Source organism: Pleurodeles waltl, chromosome 4_1 (assembly GCF_031143425.1).
Source record: "Pleurodeles waltl isolate 20211129_DDA chromosome 4_1, aPleWal1.hap1.20221129, whole genome shotgun sequence".
NCBI lineage: Eukaryota > Metazoa > Chordata > Amphibia > Caudata > Salamandridae > Pleurodeles > Pleurodeles waltl.
The window spans coordinates 410,298,383-410,319,605 of record NC_090442.1 but is presented as its reverse complement, the minus strand read 5'-3'; the positions used below and the strand labels follow the sequence as shown (position 1 = coordinate 410,319,605).

General features: G+C 41.8%; 1 protein-coding gene across 1 annotated transcript in view; it reads left to right on the top strand.

The window, feature by feature from the left end:
• LOC138287799 (NADH-cytochrome b5 reductase 3-like) overlaps positions 1–19,692 on the top strand; it is a 158,882-nt gene extending 139,190 nt beyond the window's left edge. The window contains exons 6-9 of the mRNA XM_069228644.1: positions 3,802–3,885; positions 3,965–4,050; positions 9,502–9,601; positions 16,401–19,692. Of these exons, the coding sequence (XP_069084745.1) occupies positions 3,802–3,885; positions 3,965–4,050; positions 9,502–9,601; positions 16,401–16,573 (443 nt within the window). The 3' untranslated portion in view covers positions 16,574–19,692. The remainder of the gene's footprint in view (positions 1–3,801; positions 3,886–3,964; positions 4,051–9,501; positions 9,602–16,400) is intronic.
• Positions 19,693–21,223: the final 1,531 nt, after the last annotated feature.

The following is a 21,223-nucleotide window of genomic DNA, read 5'->3' as shown; positions in this document are numbered from 1 at the left end:
TGGATGAACTGGTCAGGGATCTTTGCATACGCTTTTCCCCCTCTCCCTCTCATTCCATATGTAGTAAACAGGTTGAGTCAAAACAAACTCAAACTCATACTAATAGCACCAACATGGGCGAGGCAACCTTGGTAGACGACACTACTAGACCTGTCAGTAGTACCTCATGTCAAACTACCCAACAAACCAGATCTGTTAACACAACAGATCAGGCATCCAAATCCAGCATCTTTGAATCTAGCAATTTGGCTCCTGAAATTCTAGAATTCGGACACTTGCACCTCACACAAGAATGTATAGAGGTCATAAAACAAGCTAGGAAACCTACCACTAGACACTGCTACGCAAACAAGTGGAAAAGATTTGTGTATTACTGCCAGAATAATCAAATTCAGCCATTACACGCATCTCCAAAGGATATAGTAGGATATTTACTACATTTGCAAAAATCAAATCTAGCTTTCTCTTCCATAAAAATACATCTCACCGCAATATCAGCTTACCTACAAATTACTCATTCAACTTCACTATTTAGAATACCAGTCATTAAAGCGTTTATGGAAGGCTTAAAGAGAATCATACCACCAAGAACACCACCTGTTCCTTCATGGAACCTCAACATTGTCTTAACAAGACTCGTGGGTCCACCTTTCGAGCCCATGCATTCTTGTGAAATGCAATACTTAACGTGGAAAGTTGCATTTTTGATTGCCATCACATCTCTAAGAAGAGGGAGCGAGATTCAAGCATTTACCATACAAGAACCATTTATTCAGATACATAAAAATAAAGTAGTTCTAAGAACAAATCCTAAATGTTTACCAAAGGTTATCTCACTGTTCCACTTAAATCAAACAGTAGAATTACCAGTGTTCTTCCCACAACCAGATTCTGTAGCTGAAAGAGCACTACATTCATTAGACATCAAAAGAGCACTAATGTACTACATTGACAGAACGAAACTAATTAGAAAAACAAAACAACTATTTATTGCCTTTCAAAAACCTCATACAGGAAATCCAATTTCAAAACAAGGCATTGCTAGGTGGATAGTTAAGTGTATTCAAACCTGCTATCTTAAAGCAAAGAGAGAGCTGCCTATTACACCAAAGGCACACTCAACCAGAAAGAAAGGGGCTACCATGGCCTTTCTAGGAAATATTCCAATGAACGAAATATGTAAGGCAGCAACATGGTCTACGCCTCATACATTTACCAAGCACTACTGTGTAGATGTGTTAACTGCACAACAAGCCACAGTAGGTCAGGCTGTACTAAGAACATTATTTCAAACTACTTCAACTCCTACAGGCTGAACCACCGCTTTTGGGGAGATAACTGCTTACTAGTCGGTGCACAGCATATGTATCTGCAGCTACACATGCCATCGAACGGAAAATGTCACTTACCCAGTGTACATCTGTTTGTGGCATGAGTCGCTGCAGATTCACATGCGCCCACCCGCCTCCCCGGGAGCCTGTAGCCGTTTAGAAGTAGATCTTCAACATTTGTACATTTGTAAATATATTACTTTAACCTTTATTATGTACATACGTATTCATTCCATTGCATGGGCACTATTACTAACATACACAACTCCTACCTCACCCTCTGCGGGGAAAACAATCTAAGATGGAGTCGACACCCATGCGCAAAGGAATCGAAGTGGGAGGAGTCCCTCGGTCTCGTGACTCGAAAAGACTTCTTCGAAGAAAAACAACTTGTAACACTCCGAGCCCAACACCAGACGGCGGACTGTGCACAGCATGTGAATCTGCAGCGACTCATGCCACGAACAGATGTACACTGGGTAAGTGACATTTTCCATATATATATATATATATATATATATATATATATATATATATATATATATATATATATATAGTGTTGTGGAGTAAAGCAGTGTATAGTGGTGGGGCGTGCACTATGCATGGTGTGGTAGTAAACTTCTTTACATACAGCACATTTTCAATTGAAATGACTATTTAATTTGCACAGACATGCAGTTTTACTGATAAAACTATACAGTGCACAAACAATAATGTGTGGAACTAACATCACCTACTGTATTGATCATATTAAATATTAGTTCCAGCGCACTTCCTAATTAAAAAAAAAAAAAGGATTAATTTGTGCTCTCCTAATTTTTATATTTTTTGCAATATTTGTGCAGTTCATTTACAGGCATTTATAGTTTGTGTTTGCTGGAAAAAAGCCTTTCCTTTCATACCCCTCAGATTGTCATATAAATATTCTCACTTCGAAGTTAGAGAAAGAAACATAAACACCAAGCTCCATTGGGAGACAGATCTTGACATTTGACATCTCTTTGAATGCACAGCAAATGTAACAAGATAAGAACAATTTTTAAAAGCCTGTTTACAGAAAGTGAGCACTTATGGAAGAATACAGTAAACAGGCAGTGCCTAACAGGATGGACAAAGACATGCTAAACAGCCTAAAAAAAGCCGTCAAATAGAAAGTAAACAAACGTGAGTTACAAACCACAAAGCCAATGGTAAGCATTGAGCAGAATCTATTCTTAGGTCAACCTCCAGAATGTCCCCAAGAAGTCTTTAGCAATCAGACAGCTGTTTGCTCTCATAGGCTTCGACCTAAAATAATAGGCTTCGACCAATGAAAACCCTGCCACATGCCTGGAAAATGGTAAATCCCATTTACTTGATGGCCGTAAGCTACCCTTCCCTGTCAGTTGTTGAGACCACAGAGAACTGAAGGAAGGACTTGGAACATTCATCAGGGCCCATTCAGGCACCTGTAGGTCAGGCTGGCATTCTCTATCCCTCTACACACGAAGCGATCGCTGTAGGGAACAAAATGTTTTTACAACACTGAATCTGCCTGCGGTGTTTTGCAGAAATGCCGTCAGAGACATACTGAGGAATATGGGATACGCTGGGTATCTGGCCAGTAAGAGGGGTGATTAAAAGGGGGCGGGGAGCAACACTTAAGAGTAAGGCAGATTTTTTTTAAATTTACTTGGCATGATTATGTGATAATTAAATACAAAAACAAACAGAAGAAGTGACATGCTACAGGGGAAAAACACCGCAAGATGAGGAGAAAAAAGCCAGTTTAATGGGGAAGGGGTACAAAAGTGTAGGTAGTGCAAGATCCACTGGGGTAGACTTTGGAGCTGAGGTGTGTAGGCAGAGATGAGTGTGCTAGGGCCGGAGGGTGGATATGCAACGGTAAAGGCTGCTGTAGAAATGCTAAAATGTAAACATGGTAAGTGAAAAACGGTTTCGGGGTGTAGGAAGGAGGAACTGGTCATCGTGCGACAGTATAGTTCAGAGAGTAGGTAGGCTGAACCTAAGTGGATGATACACTAGAATTTGGGACAGCACCAGTGACTTAATTGGCTTCCTTGTTATTTGATTGGTGGATTGTTTGGAGTAGGGTATTTTTTAAAACGTTGTATTTGGGTGAAGACGTATAAACTAACATTTCCCGTAGCACCAGTGTTCAGGGAAATCTAATGCCTCACGTGTAGCTGTTACAGCAATATGTGCCTTAATGTCCAGGGCCAAGAAGTGCTATTAGCTTCTGGTTTTCAGTGTAGCTTCTGATTTCAACAGCTCTTTGTAACTACCTATGCTCTACGCCACTTTGCAGCCCAAACCCAGAGATTACCTTACTTCACTACGGTCTAAACGACCCATGTTGTGCCAGAGAACTGGCATCTGGTGTAGGCCTTGGTCCAAGGACTGAGTAATTACAACTGAGTTTATTCATATGACATATACTATCAGCAATCGTATTTGGTTTTCTTTTTAGGTAATTTTGCTATTCGTCCTGACAAGAAGTCTGAAGCAGTTATTAAAAGAGCAAAGCATCTTGGAATGATAGCGGGTGGAACTGGTATGGCTATAAAATGTTTACTATCCTTTTTTTATTGCTACTTGTTGTTGCTTCTTTTTGACAATTAATTTATTTCCAGGAATAACTCCAATGCTGCAACTTATCCGGGCCATCGTGAAGGACAGAGAGGATCCTACAGTTTGTCATTTGCTGTTTGCTAACCAGGTATGTTCTGTCGTATACCGAGGTGAGTAAATCACTGGTTTTAAATTTAGTGGAGACTATATTTTGGGAAATCACATTCAGACCGTTGATTTCAGTGGCCCCAGTGATTCATTACTTCTTGTCTCTGCTTCAGACTGTAGATTGATGGAGGGTGAATACAGAAAACATACAACTGTGCTAATGTGAAACTGTCTAGAACAGAGATAAGAAGGACCGCATGGCAATGGGTTTGCTGTGAAAACAGCTTGCAAAAATGACCTCAGTAGAGGGGCTAGTGGTATTAAGCTTTAGTCATTCTAGGCTGGCAAAAATATAGTCCTTCAATCTTGGATACACTTCAAGCTCCTTGATTGCGTGATTTCACCAAGAAAACATTTTTTACAGAAATCACAGAGTTGTGCAAACACTAACTTGGCGGAATACTTAATACATCATCTTGGACTTTCTGTTCACATCGCTGCCAATAATGCTAAAATTAAATCAAGCATTTTTTCAGAGGTTAGAGTGTCTGAAGCCAAACTATCCTGGTTTACCCCGATTACCAAGTCTACAATACTACAAAAAAAACTTTATGCACCTGTCACTCTTCACTAGCCTAAGCTCCGTTCTGCAGTCCGAAGCAGACCCTCTCATTAAACTTTGTATCACCATTACACTGTTCACGAGCATGTTGCCAAGATGTTATTCTGAGATATTCGAACTGGCATCATGGGCGTAGAAGTTGTCCATTGAAATCACCATAGATACTATGGATTGTTAGTATAAAAAAATATATATTTTTGACCGTTGTGCCTTTTTAAGTAAAAAATCGTATTTTCAACTCCAGGGGCCTTCCTACATTGTATTGTATCTAGAAGTAAAGACAGAAAAAAATAAATTACAGCTACTTTACAAAGAGCCCTTCTCGTTCTTTGTGCTGGGTGCACTGCCCTTTTGAAAAGTAAGTTCCGGTGTCCTAAGTACGTGAAGATGATTGTGGTGCCAAATGGCCACCATATAGCTCTGAGACAACCCCACCTTGATCCAAATAATTAAAATGGGTTGCTCTGGCACATATGTTTATGAATGAGCTGAAAAAGAGCATTCCTCAGACATCCTCTACTTCCTCAGTAGATTGGTCGTTGCATATGTGAGCTCTCTCAAACTAGGAGGTATCTGCATTGGCCATCTACTGCTTCCCACCTGAACATCCTGTTGTTACCTAAGAGACTAATGATCTTTCTGTTTGAAATTGTATTGGTGCAGTCGAGGCTGATATGCTCGGAGGTATGTGATGCAGTAACTGCCAAGTTAGAAGTAAAGCATTGCAACCCCATAATAAGTGACATGTTTTGTTAAACCAAGAGCTGGTGTATTGAGTGCTGTTTAATTCTGTCTCAACTCCTGGCTGCTATCACATAATTGTGTCACACCTTAGAATTCATACTATAGAAGATTTACACAAAAACGTTCATTTAAAAGGTACCTTGAATGGATGGCTGAAACTTCTGAATACCAGATCACTGTCGGGGGAACTCAAGGCATCAGTGACATTTGTCATACCTGCCCAATTCCTGTTTTTGTACCACGTTTCGGTAACAAAGGATCACCGTTTTCAGAAATATAACACCTTTACCCATCCATAAGGTCATGGAAAAATCAAAGACCTCCTTCAGAATTCAAATCCCCAGCATTATCCTTGTTGGGGGTCAAGTCTTCACTGATTACTCAGACAATCTATTGAATGGGAAAGTAGTGTTTCCCCAACTGCAGAAAGTGATAATTTTTGTAACTAGACATTCAGTGCAACCAGTCCTGCTCTGCTTTTATTATTATTCATCACTCTGCCAAATTGCCAAGCTTTATTTCCTCCTGACCGAGCCAGGGATAACATATTCACCAAAATCACTGGCGGGAACTTTGCAAGGCCTGGCCGATTCTCAGTGGTTTTAGGAGGAGGATCCAAAGTTTACAGCACAGTAATTCCATGCTCTGCTTGCCAGCATTGAAGAACTTAATCACAGGGTTTCCTGTTACACTAGTGGTATAGTGAACAATAATTGTATTCGGAGTGTGGAAAATAGTTGCCGGTTCCTGACAAAATGTATTTTATTGAGAGAAGGTATTGTGCCCAGAACACCTTACTAAGGTTCAGGAACTCTTGTCATGCCTTTGAAATCTTCCTGTAGAATTAAGAGGCAATGTGTGTGTTCCACATATGTCACACTCAACATTTGGCGTCTTCATTCTATGCTGGTTTATTCTTGAGAATTCCAGGATGTTACCATGTTACCCTCTTGCAGAGGCTAGTCTCCATTCTGAAGAGAAACTGAATATTTACAGTAGATTTATTAAAGGTCCACTTCACAAACTAATATGAAAACACATCAAAAGTCTGATTTTGGGGTGAGAGGACAGCAGATACAATTCATAGACCTTGGTGAAATACAGAAACATTATAGTGGTAGACAGACATAATCTAAACCGAAATGGCATACATGTATTTTCCAAATCTTTTATTTATTCATTTATTTGCATGATTAATTAAAATCTTAGCAACAAGAACAATAATAAAATAGTATTAGAAAAACAAAAAGATTCGGACTATTAACATTAATAAAAGCAATTATTAAAAGTAATGGAACACTTGCAAAACGCAAAACTCTTCCACCTTATCCATTAAATGTGCGTCCCAGATAGCAAGTTTACACCTGTGGTGTGCGCAGTCAAGAATTTGACGGGTCTGCAGATTGTCTGCGGATTGGTTGAGTCAAACATTTTCATCACTGCTGGCTGACACAAACGAATCCCATTCCTCTTGAAAACTGGTTTTAGCAGTTGGCGAAGGGCTTGTTTTAAGGCCGGGCAAATACAGGTTAAGTGGACATATCCTCTTTGGCACCATTGCATAGCCTGCAAGACGTCTCGCCTCCATTCTTCCACGATGGTTGATCTGCTCTAGATGGTAGAGCTCCTAAACGAAGTGCAAGCAGGCGATGTTTGATATGAACTGCAAAAGTTGAAATCGGGTATTGCGATGGTGCCAGGGTATTGTGAGTGTGCGTAAGAAACTAGGCGTGCAAGCGTTGTGCAAATGTAGATTTGTCATCTAGAAAGGATTGCAGACCTATTTCCTTTATTAATACACAACACAAGAGGGGATATGAGATATTGGAGTCCCATAGGTGCCTCATTTGTGTCTCTTGCAGGGAATTTTGCAAATACCTATTGTATACTGACTTTGGATTATTACTCACAGAATTCCATAAAGCCACAAGTGAGGGGCTAGCAGTGTTTCTGCTTATTTTATACCAGGTCTTTATTGTATGAGCTTTCCTGTCCAACTGCTGTTGTTTGAGGCTAAATTCTAACCTGACCTGTGCAGGAGAAGCAGTACGAGGAAGATTAAAGACTTGCTTGTAAGTTTTTATTTGTTGCTGATCCAAAAGCAAGGCTTTTTTCCCATATAGGGCTGCGCTTCCATATGTAATAGCTGGGAGGAATTTGTCTGACATGACAGACAGTAATGGTTTGTACGAAGGCCCTTTTAACCTTTTGGCTAGAGCGCAGAAGGTGACAGCTAGGGCTTTACACTTCTGCGCAATGTACTACCTTTGCGGCACGAGGTTAGTCTTGTTGTCTATAGTAAAACCCAAGTATTTGTAGCAGCGAGTCATTTCAAAGGTAATGCCGCTCAACTTTAGTTTGTTTACAAAATTAGAAGGGCATCCTATAGGCATAGTTTTAGTCTTTGTGGTGTTGATTTCTAATTTGTTTGTCGTTGCAAAGTCGCCCAGGGTGCTGACCAGCCACTGCAGCCCTATTTTCGTGTGGCTCAATAAAACGATGTCATCAGCATACGAAAGGTGCGATATAGACAAACTTCCCATCCTTGGAGAGTGTGAGTTGGTCGCGTCCAGCTTTGGGGAGAGATCCGCCATGAAGAGGTTAAAGAAGTGCCGGGCCAGAACGCAGCCTTGTTTTAAACCTATATTTGTTGGTATCCTCCTTGAAGTTTTCGAGCTATCTGCACCCAGGTTTTGTCATATAGCATTTCGATACTCCTAAGAATCTGTTCTTGCAAGCCCCAACTTCTCAGTTTACACCGGAGAGTTGCTCTGTCCACCTGATCAAAGGCACTTTTGAAGTCCACAAAGCATAAATGTAACTTTTTCTTTTTCCGAATCATCAACCGGACTCATGTCTAACCCGTTGCTTAGTTACTTCCATCTAGTACTCGAAACCCTGTGCTTGTTTTGGTTCAAAGACCTAAACCAGACAGAACCTTTCTTCTAGCAGAGGTTTGTTCTTTCCAGCACCTCCTATCCATTGTCCCAAGTTGTTGCTAAATGCCTCAGCACAGGTCAACCCAGACAAAGGAGGCACAGTTTCTTACCTTCATTCCTAGTTTTCACTCCTTGCTGGCTTGCTGAAGTTTTCTGTTAAGAAGGATTTTTTCTAATCCTTTGAAGCAGAAAGCTTCAGGCATAGAAAGGGGTTTTTAAGATTTAGCTATGGTGGAACTTAGGGGTGGTGAGGGTTTAAGTTTCAGGGATGGGTGGAGTGTACAGGTATTGAGAGTTTTTTTTAGAGTTCACTGCTTAGAGAATGTTAGGGCTGGAGAGGGTTTTAACGTTTAATGATGGGTAGAGTTTCGGGGTGGTGGGTTTGTTTTAGGGTTCAGGGATGAGTGGAGTTTATGGGTGGCAAGAGTTTTAGGGTTAAGGAATATAGTAGGAGTTTAGCAGTCGGGGTGTAGTTTAAGAGTAGTGAGGGTCTTTAGAGTTAAGCATTGGGTTGAGTTTAAGAGTAGAGAGGAATTTTAGGGCTCAAGGGTGGGGGAATTTAAGGTTCTGGGATGGGTTGCGTTTAGGTGTGGTGTGGGATTTTTAGGGGGTTGGGCCAGCTGGTGTTTATGGGTTGTGTGGGGTTCAGGGAGTGATGGTCAGAGGTCAGCAAAGTAAAAGCATTTGAAGTAATTGTTTGACAATATAGAAGACATAAATTCAAAATAATGTCCCCTGAAGTACAGCATTGAAATAAATACCTAAGGCAAAACGTTTCTGGGAAAAAGAGTTGTAGCCATTTCAGTTACACCTTAAAAAAATAAGCCTGCAAAAGTAAATTTGGGAAAAAAAATATGAAATGGCAAATGCTATTCATCATGCAAATTTCAAATCGGTTCAGGTGAAATGGTTTCTGAGGAATGGTATTCCAAGAAATTGTTTTTCTGTGAAAACACATACAACAGTGTTTTTATAATTGCAATTGCATATTTGAGAAACAATGGAGAGTCGGTACTTTGATAAATACAAAATAAAGTATGCATATGCAACCGAACATGCACATGAAAAAATATGTATGAATTATCTATTGGGACTCGTGCCGGCACACCATCAGGAATTAAAAATGTCAACAGTTAGTCACTCTTTGTATTGTTGCAGTCACAGTTTTTTTCCTTAAATTCTACAGACTGAAAGAGATATTCTTCTGCGAGATGAGCTGGAGGAAATTCAAGCCCAGCACTCCCAGCGCTTCAAACTCTGGTACACCTTGGATAAAGCTCCTGAGAGTAAGTTGAATGGTGAATTTATTACTTTGTGGTTTATTATTGAATATAACGGATGCTTTTAACCTAAAAGTTTAACTTTTATTTATCTGCAGCACATCACCCTTTTCTTCTGGAAATTAGTATGAACAGTGTGACAACGTGAAAAGGCTGATGGAGATTGAAAGTATATTTTATGCTTGTTCTAGATTCTTTAGATCCCTGATGTTAGAAAGGCTCCCTACCTTCTATTACAACAGTGGTATCAGTAAAAATCCTTGTCTGTCTGGTACAGCTCAATGGCATGCCCTTTCCTGCATGGCCTTCGGCTCCCACATCACTGCATATCTTGGCCTGAGTTGAGATATCTATCACCATAAAAAAAAAAAAAAAAACATAAGCAACAGTAATGGGGGCTGGCTTTTATGTGCCAATGCATGTAGAGCGAGTTTAGGAAATAAATAACCGGGTAGCTGCATAGGGGTGTGTAGGCTGCAGAGTGGCACTGAACAAATACTGCAAATATGCACATGCACATGTTTGCATGTGCTATCACTTTAAATCAAACCTATTGTTTCGTCTGTGCTTGAAAAAGCCAGTATTTGATAATGTGAGTACCCATGTTTTGTATGAGAGTGAAACTGATTTCTCATTCAATCAGGCACTTTTAGAAGGGCAGGACTAATTTTTAGCTTAACTGCAAAGAATCTATTTACAAATATTTGCAAAGACTCAGTACATGGTGTGCACCACAAGAATAAACGGACTTAACATAGTACATTAAACACAACACCTTTGAAAAGGCTATGCGCTGATGTACCATTAGAAAATAAAAATATGTATTAATTGCATAGTAAATGCATTTTATGAAATTAGCAAAAGTCTTATTTAAAGGGACAAGTGAGAATTCCCCTCACTGTCCCTTAAAGGAATGTGCTTGCCGTCTGCATGATTTACCGGAAACCTCATGTTCTCAGTAATAGAGGTATGACAGCAAATGTGCAAGGAAGGCCTAGTTGATGGTTTGGGTCATACAATCTGCAGAACCATGGAGTTGATCTGGCTGCAGCAACTCTCAAAATCATCATGTATAGTGCACACAAAGATAGCATGTGGACCACAGCATTTAATCATGCTTAGCTGCAGTCCCAACCTCAGCTGCTCCTGCAATAGTCTCTGCATGTGGCAAGGAAAACCTTAGGTTGGCCTCACAGCGGTCACATGCTTGGCACTGTGCCTTCTTGATCTCGGTGGCATAATTGTTGGCTGGCTACCAACAGTGAAAAACAAACAGCTGAAAACTGACAAAGGGTGCAAGTTGAGAAGCTTGAACAACGCTAGAACAATTTTAACTTATCCAAACCAGCCATCGCCAAAACGATTATTTTCAAATTAAAATAAGAATATGGATTCATAATTGTGTAAGTTGCACAGAATGGGGAGGGGACTCTCATGGAGTAATTCTTATGCCAGTTTTGAGGGGTTCTATGAAATGTGGGCTCGGTTGTTAATATTATTGCTATCTGTTGTGTTGTTGCAGTAAAGAAACGGCTGCATATTTTGTGACTCCGTCCCAGAGAGATTTGACTGTGGCTGCTGCCTTTTTTACATTATTTGCGCGGTATGACAACTCCTTCAGCTGGGTTTATTGGAGTTCAAGGTGGAGCGTCGGTGGTTGGTGTTGGAGTACACTTGATAGCTAGTATTTAAAGTCACAGACTGGAAAAAAAAAGGCTACAGTGCATTGTAGGTAGTTGGCTAGTCACTGATAAGCATCTGCTCTTAAATAATTATAAGTTAGGGAGTTGGTCTACTTTTCTTTGTGTTCTTTACCCCTTCTCAAATGGATTCAATTTTCCTCTGCTCATTTCCAAAGTGAAATTCATAATATTTGGCATATTTTCTGTTAGATCTGCCAGCCTTAGGGTGATCTTCCCCCAAACCTTTTGGCTACTTATCTCAATTTGTGTGCTTAAATTTGTTTTTGTTGGCCCTAGGACTCTGCACTGCTAACTAGTGCTGAAGTGCTTGTGTTCACTCCCCTGAACATGGTTTAATTGGTTTACACTTTATTTGAATATTTAATTTACTTGGAAGTTCCTTGTAGAGTGGTATACTATATACCCAGGGCCTCTACATTAAATGCTAATAGTCAACCTACAGCTCTTATTGCGCCACCCACTTAAGTAGCACTTCAAAATATTTCCCAGGCCTGCCATCACAGCCTCAGTGCAGTTTTAAACTGCCAATTCGACTTGGCAATATAATGTCCTTGTCAAGCCTTAACCCCCCTTTCATTGCATATGTTATCCCTGAGGTACGCCCTAGGTAGCCCCTAGGTCAAGGGTGCATTGAAATTAAAAGTGCTAACTTTTGATTTGGACCAGGTATCCAGTTCATGTATGGTATTTATGAAATTGTTATGAAAATCCTATTTAATGGTTAAGTCAGAGATTTAATTGCAATTTTGAAAATGCCACTTTTTAAAAGTTTGCATTTTTCTGCTCTTAGCCCTTTCGTGACTGCAGCCTGTCTTGGGTCACAGGACTTGATGTAAATGACAGACTTTGTGAATTCCTCCCATACAGAGATACAATAGTGTGATTAGATGAGCCTCAAAGGGCCATCTGCTGGCAGGATGAGGGAGGGGGGAGCTGAGCACAGCCCTACTTGCAACCAAATAGGGTGTGCTCTGCCTTTCTCAAAAAGGAAGTATCACCTCCACATTGTCACAGGAGCCAACTTGGAGCCAAGACATGGAAGTCAGAATTTCCATGCATTTACAAAAACTTTTCTAGTAGCTTCCACCTCCCAAAGAAAGGGCACCAGGGTATAAAAATAAGACCCTCAAACCCACTCTTCAGTATCCTCCTCAACCTCCAGAATGACTCTGAGGACTGCCTGCTGCTGTGACCTGCTTTGATGTACCTGGAAGGACTACTTGCTGCCTGGAGCCTACCTTGAACCCTCACAGGCCAGCCCTGCTGTTGAGCCCCAGACTACCAGAGAGACTCCAAGGTCTAGTTTACTGACATCCTGTTCAGAGCCACAGGACACAAAAGGCTGCCACTATCTTGTACCCGCACCTGGACCCAATGTGGGTGAGTCCTGAACCCTTAAGTGGTGTCCCATCAGCCCTGGGCACCTGGTTGTCGTGTTAAAGGTGCCAAAATAGCCAAATCCCAATACTGAGGACAGAGAAACTTTTGAGACAAAATCTCCCCTGAGAACCTGCGGGACCAACCTGTTTGCCTATCCACCCAGGGTGCATCAGAAGTTGGATTGAATTTGTGGCTTCTCCTGCTACAATTGTCTCCGCAGCAGCAAATACTGTTCAGCAATCCTTCGCCAAAGGGTTATCTAGCCTCGCGGAACTGTCTTTGTCTACAGCCCTCTGCCTCTGGCTGGAGATTTTTAACTTGATTAAAAGGATTAAATTGAAATGTAGAAATGTTTACTGCGGCTTTGACCCAAGGCTTCCTGATGACAATGCTCCCTCCTCGGACACCCCCTATAGGCTTGCCCACTGAACATTATTCTCAGAACATTTTTCCTCAAAGTTTCTTCAAAGTCTGAAGGTAAACGTTGACCAGGCACAATCCACTTCTTGTATCTGAACCGCACTCCCATTACGGTGGGTCATGTCTTCAAAAATTTACCCAGTCTCGCACGATTAGATGTCCGCACTTGGTGCTTTGATCTTTTAGGTGCTCATTTTTACAAAACCTTTAAACATTCAGAACTCCGGTTCTACTGATTAGGTTTCTGTCATTTTGGTGTCCAATAATTTATTAAAGTTTTCTCTATTTCTCTAAATTGGTTTGGGATTTTTCTTGTGTTGTTTTACCCGCAACCCCACCACCGCCAAAACCAACCTGCCCTACACACTGCCCTCATCGACACCGCCAACTGGATGACTTCTAACCACCTCAAGCTTAACTCCAACAAAACCGAGATCATCATCTTCGGCCCCAACAAAACCACATGGGACGACGCCTGGTGGCCCACCGCCCTAGGCCCCGCACCCACCCCCGCAAACCACGCACGCAACCTCGGCATCATCCTAGACCCCGCCCTCTCCATGACACAACAAATCAATGCCCTAACCTCCTCCTGCTTCCACACACTCCGCACAAAATCCTTCAAATGGATTCCCCCAGAGACCAGAAAGACAGTCACCCATGCACTCACCAGCATCAGACTAGACTATGGTAACGCCCTCTACGCCGGCACCACACTCAAACTCAAACGCAAACTCCAGAGAATCCAGAACACAGCCGCGCGCCTCGTCCTTGGCCTCCCCCTCCACGAAAATATCTCACCACACCTCATATCCCTTCACTGGCTCCCCATAGACAAGAGAATCACATTCAAGATCCTCATCCACGCACACAAATCCCTCCACAACACCGGTACAACCTACCTCAACGAAAGAGTGAACTTTCACACGCAACCTCCGATCAGCCGACCTCGCCCTAGCCACAGTCCCCCACATCCAACCCACCACCACAGGAGGCAAGTCCTTCTCCTACCTCGCCCCCAAAACCTGGAACTCCCTCCCCTCCAACCTTCGCAAAACCAAAGACCTCCTGCTATTCAGAAAGGGCCTCAAGACATGGCTGTTCGAACAGTGACCCTACCTGCCCCCCTACCCCTCCTTTTTCATCCCCCCCCCCCACCCACCAGCACCTTGAGACCCTCACGGGTGAGTAGCGCGCTCTATAAAAGTTTTGATTGATTGTTCTCACTTTATTGCTGTTTGTGTGCTACATAAATACTTTACACAGTGCCTCTCAGTTAAACCGACTGCCTTTTCTTCCAAGCTATCCAGGATTAAGCACAGGTGACTGGGGGCCAGATGTAGCAAAACTTGGTTTTGCGACTCGGAAATTGCGACTCCGAGCAACTCGCAATTTCCGAGTCGCAAAACCATATGCAGAAAGGTGTCTCAGACACCTTCTGCGAGTCGCTATGGGGTCGCAAAGACCCACCTCATTAATATTAATGAGGTGGGTCACAAATTGCGGCCCCATAGCGACTATGGGCACTCACTGATATGGAGGCCTGCTGTAGTCAGCAGACCTCCATGTCCGTGACTGCTTGTAAATAAAGCAGTTTTTTTTTTTTCAAGTGTAGCCCGTTTTCCTTAAAGGAAAACGAGCTGCACATAAAAAAAAATCCGAAACCTTTTGTTTCGGAATTTTTTCAGGGCATTTTTTCTGGACCACTACCTGCCCTGAAAAAATAATATGGGGTCCATTCACAAAGGGGAAGGGTTCCCATGGGGACCCCTTCCCGTTTGCGAGTGGGTTACCATCCACTTCAAGTGAATGGTAACTGCGACTCCATTTCGGTCGCAAATGGAGTTGCATACCACTGCGACTCGCAAATAGGAAGGGAACACCCCTTCCTATTTGCGACTCTGAAATGCATTTTGCGAGTCGGTCCCGACTCGCAAAATGCATTTCTGAATAGCAAACTCCGGTTTGCGACTCGCAAACGGCGATTTTTGCCGTTTGCAAGTCGCAAACTGGTTGCTACATCTGGCCCTTATTGTGGTTCACCGTGCAAGGGATTGTGACTGTTGCTTGACAAGGACTTACACCCTAGTCAACCAACAACCCAATTTCTCACATTGGTGTTCAGCGCTGTGGATCAGAATTTGTTTTTGCAGTACCATATAGTGATTTGTTACCCAAAATTACCAGATAAATAATTTGACGTCAGTGTGACCTCTTTTTAAATTCTCATTAGTTTTCATCCCAGTCAACCAACACAATTTCTCACCTCACATTTTCCTTCTTAGTTATCCTACTGTAAATGTACGCTCTCCGCCCCTACCCTTACTCCTTGTATGGAAACAACTCTGCCTGCAAATTATATTCCAATGTAAGTGTTGCAATGTACAAAAACTCACTGAAAATGTAAATTTGTTACATAAATTATTTTATTTTATGAAAATTGCTGTACATTTAAATAGTTGAAAGAATGAACAAGTACATTCTTACTCATACTGGTTATCTAAAACCATTAGTTAAACTCTTTCCCATTATCTATCCCCTTGCGCAAGCCTTTCAACACCAAAGTTGATATTAGAGTGCACAATAGTAACTACTGAATTTAAGTAACTACTTCTGAAGCTCAGTTTTTTGATTTCCCTCCTTGTGCAGGTGAAACTAACAGGTTCTGATTAAAATATTGCACACTGCCATTTACTAACTGGGTTGCAGTAGAGAACATAGCTTTCCTAGATTTCACGCTGTGAGAACTTTTTTAGATAAATGGTGATATATTAACCGGCAGACCACATTATTTATCTAATGTAAGCAAACCGTGAACGGTGGCATTTGAGTTATTTCTCTCCTCCTTGGATGAGTGATTATCTTTTCCCAGTTGCTAAAGTGTGCCATAAGTTTACTCATCTCAACTTCTAGACTGTCTGAGTGGTCCAAGTGTACTATTAACCATTGGATGGGTGATTGATCAGTTCGCTATGTAGGACCTAGGTTGATGTGTCGTCCCTTTGCTTCCAATAATAATAATAATAATAGGAATATACACAGATTATCCATTAGGGTAATTACTATTTCCTTGTTCATGGGAAGTATTTCCTTCCAAAAATTACTAACAGGGTATGCTCCAGTTTTCCTATTTCCCCATTCTTTCGAAAACGCTTCAGGTTTGCAAGAACAGTCTGTGGTTATGACAGCTGTACTCATGTACCGCCTATAAAGAAATATATTAAATAAAACAAAAAAAGAGAATGAGAAACAACGTCTATTAATGGATCATGTTTCCTCCTCCTTTTTGTGTTTCTGTGCAGACTGGGATTACAGCCAGGGATTTGTGAATGAAGAAATGATCAAAGACCACATGCCACCACCAGCTGAAGACACTCTAATCCTAATGTGTGGCCCCCCACCAATGATCCAGTACGCCATTAACCCCAGCCTGGATAAACTGGGATATCCGCAGGACCGGAGATTTGCGTATTAAGTGCAGCCCTGTTTTCAGTTTCTTTTACCTATGCTAGAGTGGAGTGGGGTTGCAATGTACATGATTACAGTAGATACAAGGGTGGCTTATTGGGACACAGGAACATGCGATAATTTTGCACAATGCCCTGAAGGCTATCATTGTCCTATATTCTATTTAACTAACATGATTGAAACCATGAAGTAACAAGTCTGCAATCAGATACATATAATTTGAGCTTTTTGTAAAGCACTACGAATCACCGTGTGGTGGCTTTGGAACGATATATTGAAGGTGTGGGGAGGGGGGGGAGAAGGGGAATTTTCCTTCCACCCCTCCAACCAAATTCTGTCTGTCTGTCTGTATTAGTCCTTCACATTGACACATTCACCTTTCCTATTAATTTTCCATGTGAGTACTTATCAAATTGTGTTTGCTGCAGAACAGCAATGTATATTTTTTTCATTTGCCTTTAATGTCACCCCTTGGACCTTGCTCACTATCTGCAAAGAATAAACGTCAGTTTTCAGCAATTGACGTGACACACTTCCTTAGATCATTGATCGCAGTACACTTCTGACGTTTTGTTATTCCTAATTGAAATATCTATTCCCTGCAAATGTTTTGGACGATAACCACACTCTCCCAGTCTTGATAATCTTTGAATTTGTGTTTTCATGTGTTCGGAATTTAATGTAAGCACTTTAGTCACATCCCTGGTCTTAGATCTGTTCATTGTTAACTGTGCCTGTGCTCAGCCATAGCCCTTAAAAGCCCTTCATATTGACTGCTGGGGTTCGTCCACAGTGTATGTGCTTTAATCGTGCTTTTTCGGCTGTACTTTGGAAGGCTTACTGATTCTTGTTTATAAGAAGAGTGCCTTTGCTTGTGCAATTCAAAGTATAGTCAGCATTTTATATAAAACACAACTTTTCTTCGGTAAATATGGTATAGGGTTCCGCATCAAAGTGTCACTCTTGTCTTCATTAGCACACGTGGCCTCCAGAAGCAGTGTACAACTGATCCTGGGTGCTTTCCAACTTTTTCTGAGAACCAAACAATGCCCTTCCAGAGTACTTTCCTTCAGCACGATCGTATTTGAGTCTAGATCCTACACAGGTGCGTATGTCCCACCCACTGACTCTTCTGGTCCATCATGTACCCCTCCAGCCTCTGTTCATTTTATGCTGACTTCTTGATTCACCAAAGTATATCACTGTAACTTTTAAAAACTTTTGACATGGGTGACAGCGGCTAATCAGATGGATGCTCATTTCTGTGCTTCAGCTCCAGCTGCATCAGTTAAAGCCATATTTTCTTAGACCCACTATGTCATCAGTTTAGGAAGCATGCTGACTTCATGGACAGCCATATTATTTACTGTTCATGGACAGCCATATCATTTACAATTGGACATTTCAGTACCAAAGAGGAATCCTTTCAATGGAGTCGTTTCCATTTCTTTGGATTGAGGTTTTATTCTACAGTGCTTTCTATGTTTGCTTGACTGTGGTGCTAGATTTAATGCAACACATACATGTCCATGCTTTATCTATGTGCAGCAACAGCCAGCACATTGTGACGTACAAACATGCTCGGGAATGCTGTTTTTTTGTCAGGAATGGATTATGTGAGTGAAGCACAGAGGGCTCTGAGAGGGAGTTTGCGGTATTCTGTGACATTAACAGAAAATGAAAAGGCGACGTTGACCACAAAAACACACAAGCAATACAAATATTCGTTTTTTAGCTGCAGTGATTTTTAACATAATGCTTGGCTTGGGCTGTGTTAAGGTGATGGCTGCTAGCGGGAGCTGTTATTTGTGGTCTGAACATTTTCGTGTAAAATGTATCACATTTATCTTCTGAAGTTTGCTGCCTCAGTATTTATAAAAGCCTTGCATGGCTTGCACTTACTTGTCAAAGAGCTTTGTTTACAGCAATATTTGCTGACCACGTTTAGTTAGCTGCATTTTGGTTTCTCCATTTCATATGTAAGCATGGTGCATGGTGATTGTAGTGGTGGAAGGAGCACCAAGACTCGCTTCGTGAGGCATCAGGCTGTATGTGCCTTGAGCTACATTTTCTGGTGACCGGTTGGATCATATATCCTCTATTTGTACCACCGAGGAATTAAGCAGCCTGTCTGGCAATACATTGATCCTTTAGTCCTGGACTATTGGCTCCTTTACAAACCATATAGTTAATCCCCCCCTTCTTTGATTGGAATTGTGGGCAGGGGGACTGCAGATTTCACCCACACACTTTTTAACCGGGCTCTTTACATGTACAATTTGGTAAATAATCTTCTATTTGTGCAGTGTCTCCTCTTTTTAAACTGTTGCAGCAATGATCTATCTTTGCTGACACGTATCGTTGGTTCTAGTCTTGGCCTCCTGACATTCCTAGTTCCACTGACCAGTATAGGGAGAACTTCAGGAAACTATAAATAAAACAATAAAGAAAAATAATAGACCATAAAAAGCATAACCTACTGTGGGGAATGTTTTGAGATGACAGTTTGAAAAGGGACCAATAATGTGTGTATATGGTCATAAACAGTGCTCTCTGTATGTACTTAGAGAAGTGTGGTAATGTGTATCAGTTTGGGGATTGTGAACGATCAATGAAAGCAGCATATGAAGAATGATTCTAATAAAATGTAATCATTGCTTTAATTTCATCAATTAGATTGTAATCTATTCCGCCTGGATTAATTATGTTCAGTAATCAAAACAGCACAGCCGATGCTTGGTTGTAGTGTTTGCAGCATCTTAAGTTATCCTGTGGAAGCTATAAGATGTGGCCTCTCCATCTTTACTTTACCATGTATATTTTATTTCTTGCATGCTCCCTAGCCACTGAGACACTTTTGCTTTATTTGTATTGGCTCTTTTTTTAACCGAAATATCAATTCTCCGGTCTGGCTGCATGTCAAATAGCAATGGTGTAATTGCTGCGTTTTCCTGCCACTCTTACTCTTCCCGTTGCTATCATGTTAGGAGAAAAGTGGGGTTCCACCAACGAATTGAAGTGTTGTGACTTTTATATTACTTACTCCTACACTGTTAAATATTTGTTTTGCCAAAGTATATGTGCCCTTAATTGATGTCCAGCCAAATAAAATATTTTCGAAAGTGATGGAGTCAACTAATTTTGTAATAAGTAAAAGATCAAAATAGAAGATTTCTTCACTGATGTTCGGTTTCTAACACAAAATTAATGGAAGCATCTTGATATATTTTTGATTTATGAAAATAATCTAGTAAAGAAAACAAAGCGATAGGATTCGGCATTGTTTTTTTTAATTGTTTTTTATATTTGTATAAACTGGCTTCACTTGACAACTTAGTCATGGGCTATTTAATTCACTCCTGTTTTCTCAAATTGTTTTTCTAGATTTCTACCAAAGAAAGTCTCCCTACAGATGCTTCAGACTAGAATAATATGCCGAAAATTACAGTCCATATGACTAAGCTAACTGAAAGTTACACGTTCTGAAACAGAAGTCAGTAAGGGGTTAAAAATTGAGAAGTCAGCCATATTCATTATGTCGCTATAATTCTTGAACAAATCCATGTAAGAGTTTTCCCCAAATCTTGGTTCTAGCTATTTCTGCAGTCTAAATTACAGTCCGTAGTAGTATTCAAAAATATTCACCCATTAGTACTGTTTGGGAAATACCCATCAGGAAGATATGTGTACACTAACACACTATTAAGTGCAGCAAAAGGGGGAGGACGCCAGAGGGCCTGCAGGCAAGATGGCTGCACCTCAATGAGGCTGGCATAATTCAGCCATATCAGTGTTTTTATTCTGCCATCGAGTGCCTTAGACAAATGTGACCGGGTATGGAGGAGCTGCGGCATCTACTAGGCAGAGGGTGATTGGCTAAACGGCGGGTGGCGGCACGCATTCCTGCAGAGAGAGCTGCAGCATTGATGCCAAGCTAGATGCACCCTCCTGCGCATAGGGAGAAGCCACCTCACGTTCGATGTGCCTGGTTAACTGAGCAGAGAGAGGCCAATGAGAGTAAAGGCCTCGGAGGGAGGAGCAGGTGAGACCAGGGCTCCAAAGTGTATGGCTGGAGGGGGATACTAGCCGGATCGCAGCATCTGCCGGGCAGGGATTGATCGCCTGAGCAATGGCCCGCTGCCGCCTGTCATCCTGAGGAGAGGAGCAAGGCCTGGCTGAGTTGGGCAGTGTGGCAGTCGGGCCTGTCACGGCCCCTTGTACTGACAGAGGAGGCGGCAGCCTTTCAGCGTACTTGATGGCGGACGGCCAATGAGTATGTGATATCAACAACAGATAGAGTGAGAGAGGAGTTACTGGAGAAAAGGGTCAGTGGTGACTACGACTTCATGGGCAGTTTGGCTCTGGGTCCTGAAGTGCTCCTGCAGGGGTGCCAATGGAGGGCAGGAGAGCAGTGTGAAGAATTGTCCGCAAGAGCAGTTGGGGACGGGGACTTCCCACACTTTTACGCACCCTCATTTTTATTTGGGGTGGCTAGTAGGCCTCTCCACAGCCTGCGGATGTGCCTGCCCCCTTATGTGGGACCCAGTTCTTTAATTTGCTTGTGCCGACTGAGAGTCTAGGTGTACCCCCTCCAGGCACTCTTGTAGTTTGAGGGGCCCCTGCTTTGGTACCCATTGGCACATGAACGAACTACCTG